Below are 22564 nucleotides of genomic sequence, written 5' to 3'. Positions count from 1 at the left end.
GAGCTCCCCAGGGGGGCACAAATGGTAAAGAACCTACCTGCCAATGCAGGAGCCAGAGGAGACTCGGGTTCGATCCCTGGGTCGGGAAGATCTCTTGGAGAAGGGACTGGCAACCCACTCCAGCATCCTTGCCTAGAGAATCCCATGGACCGAGGAGCCTGGCAGGTTACAGTCCATGGAGTCACAAAGAGCTGGACACGACTGAAGCAACTTAGCACCACGCACATATGAGAGGCATCACGCAGTATGTTTTCTGACTTATTTCACTTAGCATAACGCTCTCCAAGGCCACCTGTGTTGTTACAAATGGAAATTTTTCATTTTTTTTTATGGTTGAGTACTATTCCATTGTATATCTATACATATATGTATAGATATATATTATGTCTTCTTTATCTACTCATTATGGACACTTAGGTTGCTTCCATATCTTGGCAATTATAAATAATACTGCTATGAACATTGGGGTGCATGTATCTTTTTCAAATTAGGGTTTTGGTTTAACGTATACCCAGGAGTAGAATTGCTGGGTCCTATGGTATTATTTGTAGTTTTTGAGAAATCTCCATAATTTTTCCACTGGGGCTGCACCAATTGACATCTCCACCCCAGGGTATGAGGGGTCCCATTTCTCTGTATCCTCATCAGAATTTGGTATTTGTGTTCTTTCTGATAATAGCCATTATGATTGGTATAAACTGATACCTCATTGTGGTTTTGATTTGCACTTCCCTGATGTTTAGCGATGCTGAGCATCTTTCCATGTGCCTGTTGGTCATCTGCATTTCCTCTTTGGAAAAATGTCTATTCAATTCTTCGGCCCATTTTTTAATTGGGCTGTCTGGTTTTTTGCTGTTGAGTTATATGAGCTGTTTATGTTTGTTAGATATTAATCTCCTATTGGTCACATCTTTCTGCAAATATTTTCTCCTCTTCAGTATACTGTCTTTTCATTTTGTCAATGGTTTCCTTTGCTGTGCAAAACCTTTTAAGTTTAGTTAGATCCCATTTGTTTATTTTTGCTTTTATTTCCTTTACTTTAGGAACTGTATCCAAAAAAATACTGCTGCGATTTATGTCAAACAATGTCAGGCCTGTTTTCCTCTAGGAGTTTTATAGTATCTGTTCTTACATTTAGGTCTTTAATCCATTTTATTTCTGAATAGGGGACCCTGTTTTGTTTATCCATTCACCCATTGATGGCCACTTGGGTTGTTTCCACCTTTTGACTATTGTGAATTAAGCTGCTGTGAGTATGGGTGTGCCAGTATCTCCTGGAAATCCTAGTGTCAATTCTTTTTTGGATACATCCCCAGAAGAGGGATTGCTGGATCATACGGGAATTCTACTTTACCTTTTTAAGGAACCACCCATACTGTCTTCCACAGCAGCCAAACCATTCCACGTTCCCCAGAACAGTGCACAGGGTTCCCACTTCTCTGCATCCTCACCAGTCCTTGCTGTTCCCTGGTTTGTTTCATTCTGTTTTGTTTCAATGCAGCCAGCCTAAGGGACAGGAGGTGCCTAAGCTCTCTTGGCAGGAGTCGGCCTATAGGAACTGGAATGAAAGCTTCCCCCCCTCCCGGAGGATTCTGAGGGCAGTGAATTGTCTGTACAATACCGTAATGGTGGATCCATGTTGTAAATTTGTCCAAATTCATAGAACGTACAACACCGAGAGTGGTAATGGAAACTACAGGCTTTAGGTGATGATAATGTATCTATGCAGGTTCATCGATTATGACAAACGTGCCAGCCTGCAGGGGGGCAGGGGGGGTTGATAATGGGGGAGGCCATGCACAAGTGGGAAGAGAGGGTATAAGGAACATCTCTGCACCTTCCACTCAATTTTCCTGTGAACCTAAAAAGGCTAAACCTAAAACAAATCTCTCTCTTTTTTTTTTTTTTTTCACTGTACCCTCCATACCTCTGGAAGACTGAGGAGGAGAGGAAAGTAAGAAAGGGGCAGAGAAGGTGGTGTCCCTCAATTCAACAGTTTAAGGGCCTGGCTGTAGAGTCACTTTTCCTTCCCTCTCTCCCTCACCATCTTTTTCTCCCTCTGTCTCTGATGCTGTCTGTCTCCCTCCTCCACAGCTCTGACTCCACTTTCCTCCTTTCTCCCCTTGACCAGGTGGTCACATCTGCTGATCCCAGGAAACAGACCACAGTCTCTACAGGGACCTGCCGTCCAGGACTGTCCCTACCCTAGGTCTAACCTACTCTTCAGACAAACTGTCCCCCACCCAGAGTTCAGGTCCCCAACCCTCCCACCCACCCCTCCATCCCATCGCAGACTCTGAAACGAGAGACCCCATCTCTGGGGAAACCTCCCCTGCACACCAGGAAGGAGGCCGGTGAGGAGGAGAGAGGCAGTAGCGGGGGGAGCGCCCAGCGTCCCCCGAGAGTACTGCTAACCCACAGCACATAATCCTGTTAAAATATTAATCCTCATTTAGCCAGGAGGCGAGGTAGCCGCTGAGATAAAGGCCCTGAGAAGTCATAAAAGGCAACAGCAATTGATAAAGAGGATCGTTGTTACGCTAATAAAATCCCAGTCGGGAAGGTCGAGTCAGGCCCCAGTAATCAGAACAGTCATCAGCAGGCAGGTCCCGGCCTCAGCGGGTAGGGGTGACCGCCTCCCATGACACTGGAGGGGGCCAGTGGTGGAGACAGAGAGAGGAGGAAGCCAGCTCTCTCTGCTCCTCTTCCCTGCAGCACTGCTGGACCGAAGCAGCCCTTTGAGAAGGAATGGCCATCCTTGGACCGGGGTCTCCCCCTTAAGGAACACCACAGGTCGTAAAGATTGTGACCCCTCCTGGGGGCACACCGGAGGAGCTCAGTCCCGTCTGTGTGGCTCCTGGTGGCTTCCCACTGCCTCCCAGGCACTTGTCCCAGGCTCAATGGCTTAGTGCCCCACCCCACCCAGGGACACAAGGATGAGGCACCCATTCCAGCCCCCAAACCAGGAGTTCATGCAAGGGCCTGCATCCTGGGCTCTGTTTGGGAAGAGTCATCCCTGTGTCCCCAGGTCAAATTCTTCTTTGTCCTGGGCCCTCCAGATGGCAACCCTCTGCTCCAGCTAAACTGTATAACCACGCTGCTCTTCATCTGGCATCCCCAGAAGTAAACAGTATGCCAGCAACACCACACCGCCCAGGAAAGGGCACGAACTGGCAGCTGAGAGAGACCCAGCCAGACCCAACTTTGCACTCATCACTGTAGAAATCTGGCAGGTGGACCCCTGACCTCAAGGCTCCCCCAACAAAGAGGACAGCCCCTGGCTGGAGGGGCCCTGATTCCACACCCTCTCCCCACCAGGGCATCTGGGGCTCGCTGGCAGGCAGCACAGCCTGGGGGGCACAGTGGCCAGAGAGACAGAGATTCCCGTTTTCAGAAGGAGACAAAAGAAAAGCAAGGAGACTGGTCGGGGGCAGAAGGCCACAGCAGCGGTCCTGACCTGCTAACGTCACCCACGGACTCTTTCAAACAGGCATCAGGAATGACACAATGCCTGCTGTGTGCCAGAAGGAGGGGATAAAGAGTCACTCACAGCCTAACAGGGGGAGACAGAAAGAACTGCAACGTAATTTACTCATACCAAGTCATAAATGAGATTATAGGGACAATGCCTGGTATGTCCCTCTCCCCAGCAGAAACCAAACACAGCTGGGCAGGCTGGTTCGTCCTAACCTGAGCCTCATGTGCCGCTCAGCTGGCCAGGGTACTTGTGTGTTGCACATGGCCACCTGAACGTGTCAAATCTACCTGGTCCCCAGGCCAACGAGGCCTCTGGGTGAGGTCCTGTGGGGCACCAATGACGCCCTAAACAAGAAAAGCAGCCAATAACCCCCCTTCATGCTTCCTTCTGTGTCCTCAAATAGGGGCCCTTCAGGACCTCTCTCCACCATGCATCCTGGTTTGCCCATAAATGCTGCACCCAGAGGAGACATCAGCCCTGTCTCTCAAAGCTGCACAAGCACCGGACTCAGCTGGGGAGCCCTTGGCTTCAAGAACAGCTGAGACAGTGACTTTTAAAGTGCTTTATCAGCACCCAAGCAGCAGGGTACACACCCACCACCCAGATCTAATATCATACTCCAGCCTCTCAAGGAACCAGGGCTTGAGATTCTAGGACTGAGGTAGGACATGTCCAAGATGACCCAGGAGATCTTGTGCTCCAGAAAGCAAGGGAGTGCTCATGGAAACAAATGATGGGGCAAGTCAGAGGGATGCCAGAGGCAACTGCAAGAGCTCCCTGTGGCCAATGCTGGAGTGATTTGAGCAATGCAATAAATCAAGTAGCGTTGAATTATAATTCAAAGTATAAAATAAATATCCATGGGTCCAGACGGGAAGAAATGATTGAATAAACAAAGAGGAAGAACAGACAAATGTATGCAGATTCTCCCAAGGAGGTGAAGCACGACCCCTCCCTCCTTAAGTGTGGTGGCACGTAATGACTTTCCTTCCTTAAAGCTGAATATGAAAATCGAGGGTAGGAGACAGTAACTCATGGTGGAGAAACCTGACCAACCCTCTGTTGGCCAGACCTTGTTGGTCAAGGTCAACATCCACAGCGATGAGTACAGTATGTACCCTTGACATGATATAATGAGAAGATGCTTTATCTCCATGCTTTTCTTCCCAAGAACCCACAACCCCAGTCTAATCAAGAGGAAAACATCATATCACTCCAGTTGAGTGACATTCTACAAAAGGCTTGACCAGCACTCCTTAAAATCTGTCAATGTCATAAAAAAAAAAAACAAGGAAACTGAGAAACTGAAACACCCAAGAGAAATGTAAGGAGGTGTGATAACTCAGTGCAAAGTGCGATGCTGGAGCAGAGAAAGGACACTGGGTCAGACGCTGATGAAATCTGAACAGAATATGAACTTGAGTTAAACATGACTTAATCTATATTGGCTCATTAACTGCGCAAAAATACCACATAGTGTAAGATGTTAACAATAGGGGAAACTGGGCATGGGGTATATGGGAACTCTCTACTATCTTTGCAATTCTTCCATAAGTCTAAATCATCAAAAAATAAGCTTATTCTTTAAAACGTTTTGCCTAACCAGAAAGTATGGTAGATATTTGCATAATTTTTCCCTTTAAATGTATTTATTCGTATTCAACAAATATACATTGAGTACGTACTCTGGGCTGGCATCACACCAGCAAAGAACAATATGGCAACCCCTGCCTACAGGGATCTCTGAGTCTACCTGAAGAATGACCAGCATGCAAGAGGATAGGGAAAGCTACAAGTGACAAATATCAATACAAATGATGGAAGTCTATGGAAAATAGAATCCAGAAGTATATCTTCCCCAAAATATACACTGCAAATTAAACAGAGAATAAAGCCCTAAGACTCAGTGATCACTGTGACCACTGGATCAAAATGATCAGAATGGTCAGAAATGATGCAGCATCTGTACGTGGAGAGCTCAAGATAAGAAATCGTGAAATGAAACTCCCAGCCTTCCTGGCTTAATAAGTTAAGACATCATTACACACCTGCTAAGTCACCCAAAAGGAACAAAAAATAAAATCCAGTGAAAACAGTGGCCCAGAGGCGGTACTAGCATCTATCCACTAGTATCCTGATGGCAATTTGATTATAAGAACCAAGCAGCCTCTACATACTTTGTCTGATAACCCCTCGCTAAGGACTGTCCCCCAAGGAAACAATGTGAATGGGAAAGAAAAGGAAAAAGTCAGTGATACCAAGATACTCACAGCTGCACTATTCTTTAAAGAAAAAAATCAATAGCCCCAAAGCCGAACGAGAAGATCCCAAGCGGCTGGTAAGTCACTGGGATCTAGTAGTTTTCCAAGGGGGATTCTGCAGGCAAAACACCACCTGGGCTCAAGTCTCAGCTCCTCCGCTTGCTCAGTTACCTTAAAACTCTCTGTTTCAGTATCCTCAAGCATAAAGTGAGGCTATTACTACCTCCTGCCTCCAAGAAGTGCTGCAAAGCTTGAACAAGATCATGGATGAAGCCCAGGGCTTGGTCTGCAGAGCTACCTTATAACTGTTAGCTACAGTCAACATACTCTCTTTCCGCTGATAAGCTCTAGGAGACTAGGGAATAAAAAGGAAACTAACAGGGGGTGAGCTAAGGAGCTCCCTGTGACAAAATGTGAGTGAGGTAGAGTCAAAAAAAGGAGAGGAACCACCCCAAGTCTGGCTGAGAGCAGGAAGCAGATCTTTCATGCCACCTTCAGGCCAGAAAGCCATGCCGGCAGGAGAGGGTGGGCAAGAGAGGGAATTTCCACATCCCTGATGGGGACCAGCAGGAGGAAGCACAGAGTGAGAAGAGAACAGCAACCCCTCCCTCCCCACACCCCACACCCACCCACCGCCTTCGTACCCCAGGTCTGTGCCCCTCTGCCCCTGGCCCCGGCCTCACCCCTGGACCACTGCATCAGCCCCTTACTCACCTCCCACCTCCCACCCGTCATGCAGCAGCCAGCATATCATGTCACTCCACCTGCTTAAAGCCCAGCAGTGCCTCCCAGGGCCATTATCCTATTATCGCCTCGGATTAGGTCCTGCTGAGAGTGACAGAAAACCCAAATAACGGAAATGGAAGCAGAGAGTGTGTGTAACTCTCCCTTGCGAGGGTTCCCCAGGGGCTGAGCCATTCAAGGCAGGCTGGCCACGCTGCCCAGGATGCCTTGGGGGACCAGGCTCCTTCTGTGTAACCTCTCTCAGCATGCCCCTTATCATCAGTTCTCCGGGCAGCCTCTGAGCTTGAGGCACCAGAGACAGGAAGAATCCAAAGAGGGGCAAAGCTGACACTGGGAGGAGACTGAGGGCTATCGCATAATATTTTTTCTTTCAACCCATTGGCCAGGGCATGCTCACATGGCCAAACTGCACTGCAGGGCATGCTGGGAAATGTAGTCTTTATCCTTGGCAGACATTTTATTATAGACGAAAGGAAGAATAATACACATTAGAAGATATTAGGAGGACAAACATTAGAATAACTAACATAAAATCCAGAGTCCCCCAGGCCTGCCTTCCAGCCTCAAGCCTGGTCGGTCCCCTCTTCCACCTCATCAGTGTCACTGCCTGGAAGGTTTATCTGCCCATATATCTCCCAGCTGCTGCTGCTAAGTCACTTCAGTCATGTCCGACTCTGTGCGACCCCATGGAAAGCAGCCCACCAGGCTCCTCTGTCCATGGAATTCTCTGGGCAAGAACACTGGAGTGGGTTGCCATTTCCTTCTCCAATCTCCCAGCTAAAGCCATCCTATAGATCTGTGCAGGCTTTCCTGGTAGCTCAGCTGGTAAAGAATCCGCCTGCAATGCAGGAGACCCTGCATTCCTGGGTTGGAAAGATCCCCTGGAGAAGGGATAGGCTACCCACTCTAGTAGTCATGGGCTTCCCTGGTGGCTCAGATGGAATCCTCCTCCAATGCAGGAGACCTGGGTTCGATCCCTGGGTCAGGAAGATCCCCTGGAAAAGGAAATGGCAACCCACTCTGGTATTCTTACCTGGAGAATCCCCATGTACAGAGAAGCCTGGTGGGCTATAGTCCATGGGATCCCAAAGAGTGGGACACGACTGAGCAACTCAGCACAGAACAGCATGAAATGTTGAATCCTCGGAGGGTCTTTCAGGTCCCCACTCCAGCACTAGAATGAATGTGGTCCCCACTGCCCTCTCCTAAGACACCCACACTTCCTCCATGGTACATTTGGCAGCTCCTCACACAGGGCCATGGTGGAGCTCCGGGACATAAGCTCAGTGAAGGAAAGCCTGCCCTGTGTGCCCCAGCCCTGCACAAAACCGGCACAGGGCAGTCCCTACATATCCTGCTTGCACAAGTCCATGCAGGGGACCATCTCCATCTCTCGGACTCCAGCCTCTGAGAGGCTCATGAGGGGCGGCGCTGTGTGTGGACCCCTCCAGGGTGTGGCCCCTCAGATGGGGGAAAGGGCCCAAGAATCTGTACCCTGGGGCCCCACTGCCTCACCGCAGAGGAGGCTGCAGGTGGCTCTGAGACCCTGGGGATCGCCTGACAATAGTCCTTTTCACCAGCCAAGCAGAGTCCTAGGTGGAATCACTCTCAGCAGTTCAGCAGCTGAAGACAATTTAACTTGGGACATACCAACTATTTGACACGTCCCCTCAGGTAGACGTGGCCAAGATAGAATGCTCTGCCCTTGACCTGCCCTTTGACCTCTGACCACCCTATGGGATAGCTGCAAGACACTATCACCCCAGCTTTCCAGGCAGGAAACCTGGACATCTCCCTCGATTGCTCCCTTTCCGTCTCCCCAGCATGCAGTCTGGAAGCAAATCCTTCCAGGAGAGCCTCCAAACAACCCACACCTGTCACTCCCCAGCCCCCATCCTGGTTTGGACATCAGTAGTCCCCTCCCTGTGGAGCGCCGCCCCCCGCCTTTGTCCAGTCCTGCAAATGGAGCGGCCTGAGTGAAGTTTCTTGTTTTTAATGCTAGATCAGTGTATGCCACTCACATGCTTAAAACCACCCCATGGCATTTCCCGCCTGCACTGCACAAGAATGCCAGACTCCATACCGCAGCCACAGGATGCCGGCCTCCCGCCTGCCCCCGATCCACTCCCCAGACGGACAACCCCCAGGATCACTCCCTCACAGTCATCCTCTCACCAGGCCCCAGCTGACCACCCACCAGACAGATGCTCTATCTTATTTCCCCGCGTCTTCCTTTTTGCTGACTCCCACTACTCTACTGCTTTACTTGCTGACTCATGTTGTGTGTCCCCAACCAAACTGAAAGAAGCCAAGAGCACCATCTGTCTCCTTCACTGCCGTGTCCGCAGGACTTGGAATGGGACCTGGCTGGCGGAACATGTTTCATAGGGAGTGAGAAAGAGAGACAGAGACAAATGGAGAGAAAGTGAGTGAGAGAGACAGAAAACTGCACGACGAAATCCGTGGTCCCTCCTGACACCACCCTCTCCGTGAGCACAGCGTAACAAGGGAGGCCACACTGCTTACCATCTTGCTGATGAAATCCAGCAGCGAGGTTGCCCATGCCTGTACCCTCTGGGGCTCCTCGAGGCCTGAGGAGAGCACAGCAGGCACTAATCCAAGCAGGCACTGCCTGCCCCACCGCAGGAGCCCCCTTAGCATGGGCAGGAAGGGGAAGAGGTTCTCCCCCAGGTTGGGGAGTCCCCACAGACAAGGCCAGCCACCTGAACCCTGAACCCACAGCCCTGGTCCAAAGGCCTCCCCAAATTATAGTCTGGAGGAAGGGGCCCCATCTGGGTGCTCTGGGACAGAGTGAGCAGGGCACAGGGACCCAGAGTCGCTAAGAGAGCTGGGGTTGGGGACACAGGCTGTCCTGATGGAGTGGGTCGCTTCTGCTCGCCATGCCTTCCAGAATGGTCGCCATCCTCCCTGGAAAGACACTTGTGCACAAAGCGGGAGGGGCAGCAAGATCAGATCCGCTGTCAATAAAGGCAGATGCGCCCGAGGGCCAGGCCCAGGGCGGTGCGGACACAGCAGCCAGGGGCCGCTCTCTGAGGCTCCCACACGGTCTCAGTTCAAAGATGCACAGGATAAGAGCTGCTCAGTGACCCTGGGACTTTGCTCTGCTCTTCAGCAGAAAACTTCCCTCTGCACTTGCATCTCTGGCGAACCCATCATGGGAGCCCCAGCTGTCCTCCTCGCTGTGGCCCTGGCCACCCTCCTGGCTCCAGCATCAGGGGCACCCGTCCACCAGCAGGCCTCCCGGAACAAGCTGCTCCTGGTATCCTTCGACGGTTTCCGCTGGAACTATGACCAGGACGTGGACACCCCCAACCTGGACGCCATGGCACTGGACGGGGTGAAAGCTCGCTACATGACCCCAGCCTTCATCACCTTGACAAGCCCCTGCCACTTCACTCTGGTCACTGGTGAGTGCTGGCCTCAGATGGGGCTTGGGGTCTTAGCCGGGGGCAGCCGAGAAACCAGGGAACCCACAAAGCAAACCGCAATGCGGGCATGGAGTCTAGACCCGGGGGGCACACAGTGCAAGGGCAATGGTGAGGCCAAGGAGGGGACACTCTCACTGGGCAGACATGACCCGGCCAAAGAGGATGTCAGGAACCCTTACTGTCGGGGGCAAGTGATAGAGGCAGATAAAAAACACCTGGAGGTCTCATCGTAAGTGGGGACCACACCCAGGGTGGCATCCCAGGAGGGCTTCTGGTGGAGGTGTGTGGCCAGGATTCAGAAAGGCAGGAGAGTTGAGCCTGAGGCTCCTGCTCTTTCCACTGCTTGCTCCCAGCCACCCTCGAACCCACCATTGCTCTATTTAGGCCAGAAGCCTAAAATCTGGGTGTCACAGAGCCACACTCCCTCCAAAGGCTGGAAGGGAGGATCCTTCCCACCTGTCCCAGCTTCTGGGGAGCCAGGCGATCCTGGACTTGTGGCCGCAGCTCTCCAGTCCCGGCCCTCTGTCACACAGCCATCTCCCATCTGTGCATCTCTCCTCTTCTTGTTAAGGACACCAGTCATTGGATTTAGGGCCCAGCTGATCGGGAATGCCCTCATCTTTTTTTTATACATAATTTTATTTGTTTATTTTTTTACTGCACTGGGTCTTCATTGCTGCACGTGGGCTTTCTCTAGTTGCAGTGAGCAGGGGCTACTCCTCACTCAGTGCCGTGAGCGTCTCACTGTGGGGGCTTTTCTTGCTGAAGAGCACAGGCTCTAGGCACCCAGGCTTCAGTAGTGGCAGCATGCAGGCTCAGTAATTGTGGCTCACAGGCTCCGGAGTGGTGGTGGCACACAGGCTTAGCTGCTCCACAGTATGTGGGATCTTCCCAGACCAGGGACTGAACCCATTGGAGGGCTTCCCCAGTAGCTCAGTCAGTAAAGAATCTGTCTGCAATGCAGGAAACCCTGGTTCGATTCCTTGGTAGGGAAGATCCCCTGGAGAAGAGATAGGCTACCCACTCCAACCTTCTTGGACTTCCCTTGTGGCTCAGCTGGAAAAGAATCTGCCTGCCATGTGGGAGATCTGGGTTCGATCCCTGGGTTGGGAAGATCCCCTGGAGAAGGGAAAGGCTACCCACTCAAGTACTACAGCCTGGAGAATTCCATGGACTGTATAGTCCATGGGGTCACAAAGAGTCGGACATGACTGAGCGACTCTAACTTTCCCTTTCCCCTGCATTGGCAGGCAGATTCTTTACCACCGTGCCACCAAGGAAGTCCCAGGATGCCGCCATCTTAACAAAACTAAGGACATCTGCAAAGACTTTATTTCCAAACAAGGTCACATTCAGAGGCTCTGGGTGGACATGACTGAAAGTGAAACTGTTAGTCACTCAGTCGTGTCTGACTCTTTGCAACCGCATGGTCTATCCATGGAATTCTCTAGGCAAGAATACTGGAGTGGGTTGTCATTCCCTTCTCCAGGGTATCTTCCCAACCGAGGGAATGAACCAGGGTTTCCTGCATTGCAGGCAGATCTTTTTTACCATCTGAGCTGCCAGGGAAGCATGACTTTAAGGCATGTCACTCATACAGACAGCTTATTCTCACTCCAGCATTTTCATGACCAAGGCCCCTTCCACACGCAAGCAGAGGCCCCTGGTGCTCCCTTTTGCATGTCACCTCCTTACTTACCAATGGGGAATATGAAGGAAGGAGGTGGACTCTTCAACACCCCTCTTTTTTTACTTTCTGAACTCACGTGGAGGCTGCTGCTGCTGCTAAGTCGCTTCAGTCGTGTCTGACTCTGTGCGACCCCGCAGACGACAGCCCACCAGGCTCCCCCGTCCCTGGGATTCTCCAGGCAAGAACACTGGGCATTGCCACGAAAACAATTTTGTTTAATTTTTTGAGGAACCACCACACTGCTTTTCATAGCAGCTGCACCATTTCACATTCCTACCAACAGTGCACAAGGCTTCCAACAGAGCATAGTGCTTTTGGGGGTTTCGTGGTTTTTTAAAGTTTATTTATTTACTTATTTGGCTGCGTCAGGTCTTAGCTGTCGTGCACCGGGTCTTCGTTGCGTCATGTGGGATCTCTCGTCACAGAACGCAGATTCTCTAGCTGTGGCTTGAGGGCTCAGAAGCTGCGGTGCATGGGCTTAGCTGCTCTGCGGCATGTGGGATCTTAGTTCCCTGATCAGGGATCAAACCCACGTACCCTGAATTGCAAGGTGGAATCTTAACTACTGGATCACCAGGGAAATCCTGAAAAAAATAAGTTAAAAAAGACACTTTCTCTTGGTTCATTTATCTTCCTGCCTGAGATTCTATTTTATGGTTGGGCCATAATGGATTTAATTAGTTCTCTCCAGATAGCCAGCCAGGTTGCTCCCAATCTTTTGCTAAAACCAACGAGGCTGCAAACGATATCCTAGAACGTGTGTATTTACGCCTTTGTAAGAGTTCAGCAGCAGGACAAACTACTCTAAGGGGAAGCAGAATCTCTGGGCCGGGGTACGTGGCTGTGGTGGCCCAGTCCGGCTCCCAGGGCCACGTGTGCTTCCCCGCCCCCTGCCCTGGCTGTGCCCTCCCTCCCACCACCCCCCTCTGCCATCCCACAGGCAGATACGTCGAGAACCATGGGGTGGTTCACAACATGTTCTACAACACAAGCAGCAAGCTGAAGTGGCCCTACCACACCACACTGGGCATCGAGAAATGGTGGGACAACGGCAGCTTGCCCATCTGGATCACCGCCCAGAGGCAGGTAATGCTGCACCCACGCCCACTTGGACAGACGGAGGAGGTGGGAGGGGGACCTGGCTGAGCAGGCTGTGTCCATGGCATGACCACGGGACATCCACGGCGGGACCTGGGAGTTCAATGCTCCCAGCCTGGGAGAGGTGCTGGGTGGGACCCCACGGGAGATGGAGCCAGGTGCCCATGAGGACCCACCAGTGGCTGCACAGGCAGCGCTGTCCTCCCCGGGACCCAGAGGGATTGTTGCATCAAAACTGGGCTTTGGCACTGGTGAGAAGGGGGCCACAGGGAAAATAATGTCACTCCACTAACAGGCAGGGAACAATGAAATAGCTTCATCCTGGTTCCCCTCTCAGGGCCTGGCAGTCGAATTCTAAAGGGTGAAAGATAAGAGTAAGAGGTGAGTCATCCCAGTGAAAAGCCCAGAACCCCAGCCTCTTGCAATGCTCTGGGCTTCCTGACAACAAACTCAAATGGATGATTTCAAGGTGAGCCCAGAAGAAACTTCACAGGCAGGGCGTCCAACTCACATCTGAGTCCCCTCACTTCAGAAGGAGCTACCAGACATCAGGCTTGCTTGCAGAAAGCATAGCCAAGAACTGACATCTCAAGGTGGATATGATGACCTGAGGCAGTAGACAGATGGTAGCAAGGACAGGTGGATCTGTAAACAAAACAGCAATTGGTTTATGGAAAGACAGATGGATGGCCGGGTTGAAGGCTAGAAGGGCAGGCAATGGAGGGGCCGATGGATGCATGGCAGGAGAGGCCCGGCTGCAGGTCGAAAGGGAGAGCTCACAGAGCAGTGCCGTGACCTACGACCACAGTGATGATGAGGACACAGCATATCTGGGGACACTTTTATATCTACTATCTGATTAGTGCTGAGTCCACTGGCCTCTATAAAATCAGTATCAGCCCTAATAACATAAGATAAGAGCTATGAAAGGTCTTTCAGAAAATACGAAGGCCCGTGGCTGCAGGCAGGAGCAGGGATGGGTGAGCATGCAGTCTGGGGGCAGGCGGTCGGGGCGGATGTTTCAGCAGGGGACAAGTGGGAGGAGGCCCACGGCCCTGATTCCACCTTCCGCCCACAGGGCCTGAAGACCGGTTCCTTCTTCTACCCCGGCGGGAATGTCACCTACCAAGGCGAGGCCGTGACGCTGAGCCGGAAGGAAGGCATCCTACACAACTACAAGGACGAGGCGGAGTGGAGGGCCAACATCGACACGGTGATGAAGTGGTTCACGGACGAGGGCCTGGACCTGGTCACCCTCTACTTCGGAGAGCCGGACTCCACTGGCCACAGGTACGGCCCCGAGTCCCAGGAGAGGAAGGAGATAGTGATGCAGGTGGACAGGACCGTGGGCTACCTCCGGGACAGCATCAGGAAGAGTGGCCTGGAGAGCAGCCTCAACCTGCTCATCGTGTCCGACCACGGCATGACCACCGTCAACAAGACAGCCAGCGACCTGGTGGAGTTCCACAAGTTCTCCAACTTCAGCTTCAAGGACATTGAGTTCGAGCTCCTAGACTACGGGCCAAATGGGATGCTGCTCCCCAAGGAAGGGATGCTGGAGAAGGTGTACGAGGCCCTCAAGGACGCCCACCCCAGACTCCACGTCTACAAGAAGGAGTTCTTCCCCAAATCCCTCCACTACGCCAATCACCCCCGGATCACCCCTCTGCTTATGTTCAGCGACCCAGGTTACGTCATCCACGGGGTGAGTTCCAGGGTGCGGGCACGTCTCTGCCCTGCTGAGTCTCTCTCCAGTTCTGTAGAAAGCACTCCCCTGTTTCTAGTCAGACCCCAACTTGAGGCGTGTCAGCCTCCAAAGGGACACACCCACACCATGTGACAGGAACTGGGGTGTGTACATGCATTGCGTACCTGCGTGCATGGGTGTGCATGCATACATGTGTTTGTGTGTGCACGTGTGTGTATAGGGTAAAGTGGGAAGGCTAACTGTAAGAGTGACACAGAAGAGGTGAGAGAGCTCAGGGAGGCTGAGAGGGAAGCAATATGCAGAGCAGGGGCAGGATTCTAGGGAAGAAGTACTGACGTGTGGGCACCCAGCCATGGAAAGAAGCCCAGAGCGTGCCCTTGGCTGAAGCTCCACCCCCTTTACGCGGGTCTCCATTCATGTCTCTGGGTCTTCGCTGAGGCTCCTTCTTTGGGCCACTGATATTTGGGGCTGAGAATTCAGAGACACGGAGGCTCAGAATCTTTCCCACCCCCACACCCTGGCATTCGAACTCCCTCCAGCGGTCCTCTGCAACCCAGGGCCCGGCATCCTCTGCAACCCAGGGCCCGGCAGGTGGTGCTCCTGGAGAGGGTGGGGAGGGCTGGGAGGGTCAGCACAAACTCACTCAGGACCCTCCCTCCTGGCAGAGAGTGAACGTGCAGTTCAACAACGGGGAGCACGGCTTCAACAATGAGGTCATGGACATGAAAACCATCTTCCGGGCAGTGGGCCCCAGCTTTAAGAAGGGCCTGGAGGTGGAGCCCTTCGAGAGCGTCCACGTGTACGAGCTCATGTGCAAACTGCTGGGCATCGTGCCAGAGGCCAACGATGGGCTCCTCAGTACCCTACTGCCTATTCTCCAGGAGACCACCACGACCCCCTCAGGTGTGCCTCCAGGCAGCTGCAGGGGATGGGGGCCTGCAGAGCCACAACCAGGGTGCCCCACCAGCCAGTTGGTGTTGCCTGCTCCTTCCTGTCCCTGGCTCCTGGGAACATCTGGAGTCCCTGATATCCCCATGGCACCTGACACCGAACTTTGTGCACCTCAGCTGCATATGCAGGAGAACCGGTGGGCGTGAGCAGCCTAGTTTAACCTGGGGAGGCTGAGGGCCAGAGGAGCTGGCAGTTTGCCCACTGCACAGGCCACCTCCAGGCTCCATGGCCACGTGAAGACTCCTTCCTGGAGTCTTCCTGTCAGCCTCCCCAACACACATCCTTGCCCCAACCCTGACCCATCTCAGGAGCAAAGGTCACCCAGGAGCTGGCAAGGTGGCAGCTCTTGGGGGCACCTGCCTAGGGATGGGCAGGCCTCACTGGGCAGGGGCTGTGAGGGGTCACACAGAACACAAGCCAGGAGGCCAGTGCAGCTAGGGCAAGTGAATGAGGTGGGGGGAGGGGCGGTGCAGGGTAGTGTGTGATGAAACCAGGTAGCTTGTGGGGGTGGCCTGGGGACACTTCACCTGCCATTAAAGAGTCAGGGTGAGGGACATGCTCCCATTTCTCTCGTTCACTAATCCTTTGATTTTCCTTAGGGTCTGCCCTCCTGCCAAGTGGCTGGCCTCCCTTGGTGACGGGACTGCTGGTGGCTGCAGCTCTCCTGGTCGAGGTCGCATAACACCCCCTGCTCAAGGTCAGAGACCCAGGAGGTGGAGTTGTGAGGAAGCTGGAGTCATTCTGCACCCCCAGGCCCCTACCTGCACCCACCCTGTGCCCTCCCAGGTCCAGCTGAGGGTCAGGAATGCCCACAGGGGCCCTCCTCAGTCTCCGCTTGACGCGGGTGCCTCCGTGCACTGTCTGTCCCCACCCAAGGTCCCTCTACTCCCTCCCTCCAGGCTGCCCGCTCCATCTCCTCCACCTTCATCTCTTCCACCCGCTCCGTCTCCTCCACCTTCATCTCTTCCACCCGCTCCGTCTCCTCCACCTTCCCCTGCCCCATCCCTTCTTCCTAACCCAACACACACCTGTCCTTCCAGGCCCACCTCTTCCAGGAAGCCTCCAGAAGCTGCAAACAGGGTCTGAGCCTACTCCTGCTGTGATGATCTACTGGATATGGATGGGCCTCTCTCCTCAGAAGACATGGGACCAGGCCTACATGCCTCCGTGTCCCCACAGCCCCAGCCCAGGCTTGGCCATGATGATGCTGGCCATCTGACCCCTGCCCAGGTTTAGATCATCCCTGGGGCATAATCTGGTTCACTGGCCCACGGCCCCCAGACTCCCAAGATGCCCCCATACCTTCCCTCCCTCTCCCTCTCCTTCAACCCCCCTTTCGGCCTCCTCCCCTCCTCTCACAGCAGAACCAGCCCCATGACAGCACGGGACAGGGAGGGGGGCATGGATGGGGAAGCGGTCACTGAGTAAACGGTGATGGGGCGGGGGGGTACCCGAGTGCCCACTTGGGAAGGTGCAGCAGGCCTGCTGGTGGTTGCGATAGGACTGAAGCCTCAAACACTCAGACGCCAAACTCCAGCTCCAGTGGGCGATGAGGAGGCTCTGCCCTGGAGCCCCCAGCCCTGAATCCACATGCCTCCGGCGCAGGGGCCATCTTCATCTGAGCTGACCAGGTCCTGTACCCAGGCTACCAGGAGTACACCGCCAGGCAGAAAGCACGGATGGGAATAAAGGACCCCACTGGCTGTTACCAAAACACGGTGACCAACGTGGGTGCAACTTTTTATTCTAAAGCCTGCTGGTTTCTTACAGCCTTCCTACTTGGATCCAGGGTATAATAAACTCCTATTTCCTTAGGAGGCTGACAAACACAGGGGAACCTACCTATTCTTGTCGGGAACGGGCCCTGGTTGGACTGTCAGCGAAAGCTGGTAAAGGGTGGACTCCCCATTAAAAAGCAAAGGCGGGATGTGAACTGATAGGAAACCAGAACTCTATGCCACATTGCTCAGCTAAAAAGAAAATGCAGCAAATGGCAGAATGCAATTGTGGGGGAGGGGAGGGGTGTGTGTGTGTTGTAAGTCTACACATAAGACATAACCTTGGAGAAGTTTCAAGAAAAGGTGAACATTGACTGGCTTCAGAGGGGACCTGGGTGGCCAGGCCAGGGGCAGGGGGCCAACGTCCAGTGCCTTGGACACCGTCAGTACTGAGCCACTTCAAGGACTGTGCACTCACAACAGCTTTCAAGAGCATGGACTTTGGAGTCAGACCAAGTACTGCTCCAGTCTGTCCCCATGGCCTAAGGGGAGTAGCTCACCTCCCCCAGCCTCAGTTTCCTCATCTGGAAAAATAGGATAATAAGGAGGTGTCCACGTCTCTGAGGTTACCCCAGGACGAAGCACCGAGGCAGGTGGTTCTTAGATAGTAGCCATGTATCCCCTACTATGGGAGATGCTAAAGTTGTCAAATTCAGCTCTTGCATGTAAATCCAGCTGTAACAATGAGAGACACATTCTTTGAAGGACGGGATTGTCAGGATCTGCCTATTCCTTGTCTATGAATCCCTCTTCTCCCTTGCCCGGGCCTCTTGCTTCTCTACCTGCAGTTTGAGCCCCATCTCCATCTGCAGGATCCATCCCAACCTGCCCTCCACAGCTGCCTAACCGCCAGCCTGGGGCTGGAGTCCTGCCTGACCGGAAAGGCCCTGCGGCTCCCTGGCCCTGCATCCCATAGTTGTCCTGGAAGGACTGCCCCACCCCCACCATGTGCAACCCTACTGGGATAACCCAGGCCCTCCTGACTGCCCACACCAGCTTCCGAATCTGGACAGGCCCAAATCAGGCTGGAGGGAACCGGTGGGTGGGGCATCCCTTCGCATCCCTGTGCACGGAGCAGTGAGCGCTCAGAGATGCCAGAGTAACTGCCATGACCCCCATCTCCAAGAGACACCCAACCTCTCACCAATAGCCCACAACGACCATGGTCAGGCTAGCCTACTTTCTAGGGACGAGCCAACAGATATTCTAAGAATCACTCTCGATCGGCTTTTTCAAACAGAAAAGGGAAAGAGAGAGAAAAGAGAGAAAAATAATCTGCTCTAGCCCACATTAAGTATTCTGCTACCACAGATGTCTGTCATCCCCAGAGCACCCCAAAAAAGTCCCGGCAGTTGACTAACACCGAATAAACTTCTTGCATTAGGAACATGGGAGCTGAGACAGGCTGTGAGCAGTGGGCTGATTCCCATCTGTGCAGCTGGGGGTGGGCTGGGGGGTGGGGAACACCACCCTGAGCAGATGACGGGTTCAAACAGCTCCTGAACTCTGACACTCACTAACTCAACATTCTGCAGCCCTGGACAGATTCTCACCTCTGGGCCTCAGTTTCCTCATCCATAAAATCAGAACCAATAGCAGCACCTGTCTAATGAGGTGGTCTCAATGATGAAATTAGTATTTGCAAACTCTTTAAAACAGGGATTGGCCCACAGAAGGCCCACGTGTTACGTTTTAGGAGTTATATAAAGAGACAGGGTATCACAGAGTGAGAAAGTCACACTACCTCCCTTTTCATCTCCAAACCTTCTTGTTTCTCTAACAGAAAGTTTCTGCTTGCTGATAATAAATCTTAAACACCTCCCTCTGTAGCACAGAGAGAAGACCCAGGCTCAGAACTCTGGTGGGCAAGCGTGTCAGGGTGGAGTGTTAACAACCCTGTTATTTGCCTTTATGATCACCTTCAGCTTGGGTGAATGCTACTGATTTTCCATTTGTGTCTGTTATTTTCTAAGTTTTTTCCTTTTAAAAGTAACTTACGTGAAAAAGAGTGAGTTGATTTAAAGAAAAATGTTGACTGGTAGACACAACAAAACAAAAATAATAAAGGAGGTTTTCCAGAGTCAGGATAACCACGCTGGTTGCCCACGCCCCTCCCGCCTCCCCTCCCTTCCCACAGGGTGGCCAGCCCAGGACGCTTCTGGAGGGCAGCACTCAGCCTCCCCAAGGCCAGTGTCCAAAGACTGCCCCCCGACCCCTCCATAAAAGTACATTGGATTTCCACCATGCCCTGCACCTTTCTCAGTACCTATCCAGAGGAGTTCAGGACTCCACGGAAAACTAATGTTGCAGCTCTCTGTACAAAGTTCATTTTACTATTAGCCTGACTAAAAAGGTCTGGAGAAAACCCCAGCTGAAACAAAGCCATGCACTGCATTCTCGAGCCACGTGGGCATGACTGGGGACTCGCTTACATATCAGCCACGCACAACTTCCTGTTTTCTCAGAGCCTTTGTTGAATTTGGCCAGTCCAGCTGCTGGCAGTAATGGATGAAACGTTCCCGAGTAATGACCGGGTAGTTCATGCCTGGCTGGGTGTATGATTGGGACACTGAAAGCCCCCTTTGTCAAGAAGCCCCATTCTTTAGAGTCAGTCCTGCACTCTGTCACCAGGAGGCGGCGCTCTTGGGCTCCTCAACACCCCTTGAAGTCTTTCTCAAGCAGCTTCTGAAGTTGAAATTCCGAACCTCCTGTTATTCCAACTTCTACTCCTCCTTCTCTGAAGTAGCCGCACTCCTCAGACCAGCCTTGGGGATGTGGCCAAGAAGTATTTATGCTTCATCTAGTTTTAGATGGATCCCAAGCAAAACACAGGATGTTCAGAAAAAAGAGCTAGAACTTTTCCCGCTAGGTTTGTTTTAGAATCCCATGACGGGAGGGCTCATGTAGCCCCGGGTTTAGCACAAGGGTCACCGGGATCAGTGCTTCTCACATTGGTAGGTCTGGAAGCGCCTGAGAATTTACATTTCTCACTAGTTTCCAGGTGATTCTGATGCTGCTGGCCCTGGCGCTACACTTGAGCATCTTTGCACTAGATAAAGGTTATGAATGAATGAAAGAAAAGTGATCTAGACCAACCTCCTCCCATTACACAGGATAAGAACTGAGGTGGCATCGCCCACCGGCTGGCTCTGAACAGAGGTGGGAGGGGAGTACAGGTATATCAAGGCTAGTAGGCCTGGCCAGTCTTTTCCCACAAAGGCTCTACTGGATGGGAGTGAAGTCTGCTTTCCAGAACCTGTGAGCTGCTCCCCTCTCCACTGAAGAGAAGCCTGTGCCAAACACCGGGCCTCCCTTCAGCCCTTCCCAGGTTTTTCATTTGTCCTGGGACCCAACAAGAGCACCTGCGGGTCATAAAACCCGATAACTGCTTGTGAGGCTCCCGGCCACCTTTAGAAGGCGGGGGTTCGTCTCCTCTGAGCAGGATCCGAGGCGCCAAAGACTTGCTGCGCCTTCACACCTGGAAGCAGCAAGGGCTTCCTTGCTGGGAGGTGAGACAGCAGGAATCCTTCGGGCCCCGCCCCAGGCCTGCCGAGGGCCCAAGTGAGGACCCCGGGTCCCCCAGGCAACCGGGGAGGCGGCGTGTCCAGTACCCAGCCTGGGCGCCTCATCAGATGCCTCCCCCACCCACCACCCGCCCACCTCCGCCGCGGGAGCATCTGTTTCCATGGTTACCTGCCGCACTCGGTCCAGCCCGAGCTGGTGGTCCTGCGCGCGGCAGGCAGAGGTCCGCTGAGCCTCAAGCCGGGAGCGCAGCCCAAACCAGATGGGAAGCGAACCCGGAGCGCTGCGAATGCTCGCTGTACACTATCACAAGCAACTGCGACGCTCCACACTCACCTCACCCGCACGTCGCATGTAACATATCCCACCCTCTACACACACCCCACATACACACAAAACACGCCACACACACGCAGACGCACTCCATACGTGTTGAGCACACTGCATGCACCTCATACAAAACACCATCTTACTCCACATCCCAGCCACATACGCATAAATACACGTACAACATACACACACGCGCGCGCGCGCGCACACACACACACACACACACACACATCCCACACTCGCTCGGGACCCGGACATCAGAGGATACGCGCTCCGAACAGGCGCCCCCTACCCCCGCGGTCCACACGTACAGCCCGCGGCCGGGGAGCACCCTTGCCCGCGCACGCGCAGCAAGCTGGTGCGCCCCTCCCCTTTGTGATCGGTGGGCAGAGGGTTCCTTGACTCTCTCTGCAGTTCGACCTTGAAGGATCACTTCAGGGGCAGAGCAGCACCCTGGGTCGCGCACCCCAGGTGGGACGGTCTGCGCGGCGACCCCGGACCCCCCCTACTCTTTATCCCGCCTGGAGCGCCCTGGCCCTGGCATCTCCTAATGGCCAAACCGCCGCGGGCGGGTCTGAGGCTGTCTGGGTCTGGCCGCCCCGGGGCGCGAGCTTGCCAGAGGCTGAGCCTGGGGGCACCCCACCACCACCTGTACCGGGACGCCGCCTCCTCACCCCCATCACACCTCCGGAGGTTGTCCTCCCTTACATCCCACAAGGCAAGAGGAGAAGGAAGGTGGTGAATCTCCCCGCAGGAGAGAGACCCAGGCCACTCGCGTAACCCCCCTGCCAAGACAGCAAGTCGCTAAGGCCGGGAGTCTTTAACATCAGGAGGAGAATTTAATGCGGTCATTTTTGTTTTGTTATGTTTTTGATGATAAATCACTGTGACTTTTGGCTTAAATCTCCAAGAAGTTCAAAACCAAAACTATCCCATTACCATGTATAAATTTTATATGAACAAGTTTTCTCATGGTCTAGACCAATAAAAATGAAAAACAGGGATGGAATTGATTCTGAACCACGTCTGAGATAATAAATAATATTCATCCAACAACACATGAACCATTTGAAAACATACAGCCCCGTTCATCTCATTAAGAGATGCAGTTCAGCAACTAATTTTTGTATGTACATCATAAATATATACCACAATTTTAATATATTTTGGTTGGTTTGAGGAGTCAATTAATTGTATAAATCACTCAACCCAGAGTAATTTTTAATACTGAGAGTCTTAGAGTCACAGGAAATAAATTATTTTAAATTTAAATTATGGACAAGTTTTTGTTGCAGAGACCTATGCTTGAGTTACTGTCAAACATAAAAAATGCTTTTATTAAAATAAAATTCAGTGGAAGAAGTGAAAAGTGGAGGGGAAAAGAATCAAGGAGAATTTGCCCACATCTTTGGTATCATGATGCCACACTGCTACCTAAATTACATTTCATTTGATATATTTAAAAGAATCGCCCAAGGAATCCAGCGGCAGATGCATTTAGAAAAAGAAAGTTTTCTTGCAAAGAGTAAAGAAAAGGCAGACTTCAGAAGTACCG

General features: G+C 52.7%; 1 protein-coding gene and 2 long non-coding RNA genes across 3 annotated transcripts in view; 1 reads left to right on the top strand and 2 right to left on the bottom strand.

Annotated features, from left to right (window-relative positions):
- The window catches only part of LOC114116953 (uncharacterized), a 121123-nt gene that overhangs the window by 71960 nt on the left and 26599 nt on the right, over positions 1-22564 (bottom strand). The window lies entirely within an intron of this gene.
- ENPP7 (ectonucleotide pyrophosphatase/phosphodiesterase 7) lies at positions 1900-17210 on the top strand. Its single transcript, XM_042256250.2, has 6 exons — positions 1900-9911; positions 12563-12708; positions 13799-14425; positions 15094-15331; positions 15979-16076; positions 16420-17210. Exons 1-5 carry the CDS (start codon positions 9359-9361, stop codon positions 16059-16061), a joined length of 1647 nt encoding a protein of 548 aa, XP_042112184.2. The 5' UTR covers positions 1900-9358; the 3' UTR covers positions 16062-16076; positions 16420-17210.
- Positions 11824-17563, bottom strand: LOC121820646 (uncharacterized). Its single transcript, XR_006061280.2, has 4 exons — positions 13847-17563; positions 13232-13365; positions 12897-13074; positions 11824-12206 (listed from the first exon to the last, which is right to left on the bottom strand). It is a non-coding gene; the product is annotated as an uncharacterized LOC121820646 (long non-coding RNA).

This window comes from Ovis aries, chromosome 11 (assembly GCF_016772045.2).
Source record: "Ovis aries strain OAR_USU_Benz2616 breed Rambouillet chromosome 11, ARS-UI_Ramb_v3.0, whole genome shotgun sequence".
Lineage (NCBI taxonomy): Eukaryota > Metazoa > Chordata > Mammalia > Artiodactyla > Bovidae > Ovis > Ovis aries.
The sequence above is the reverse complement of the archived record's forward strand: the minus strand, read 5'-3'. Positions and strand labels throughout refer to the sequence as shown.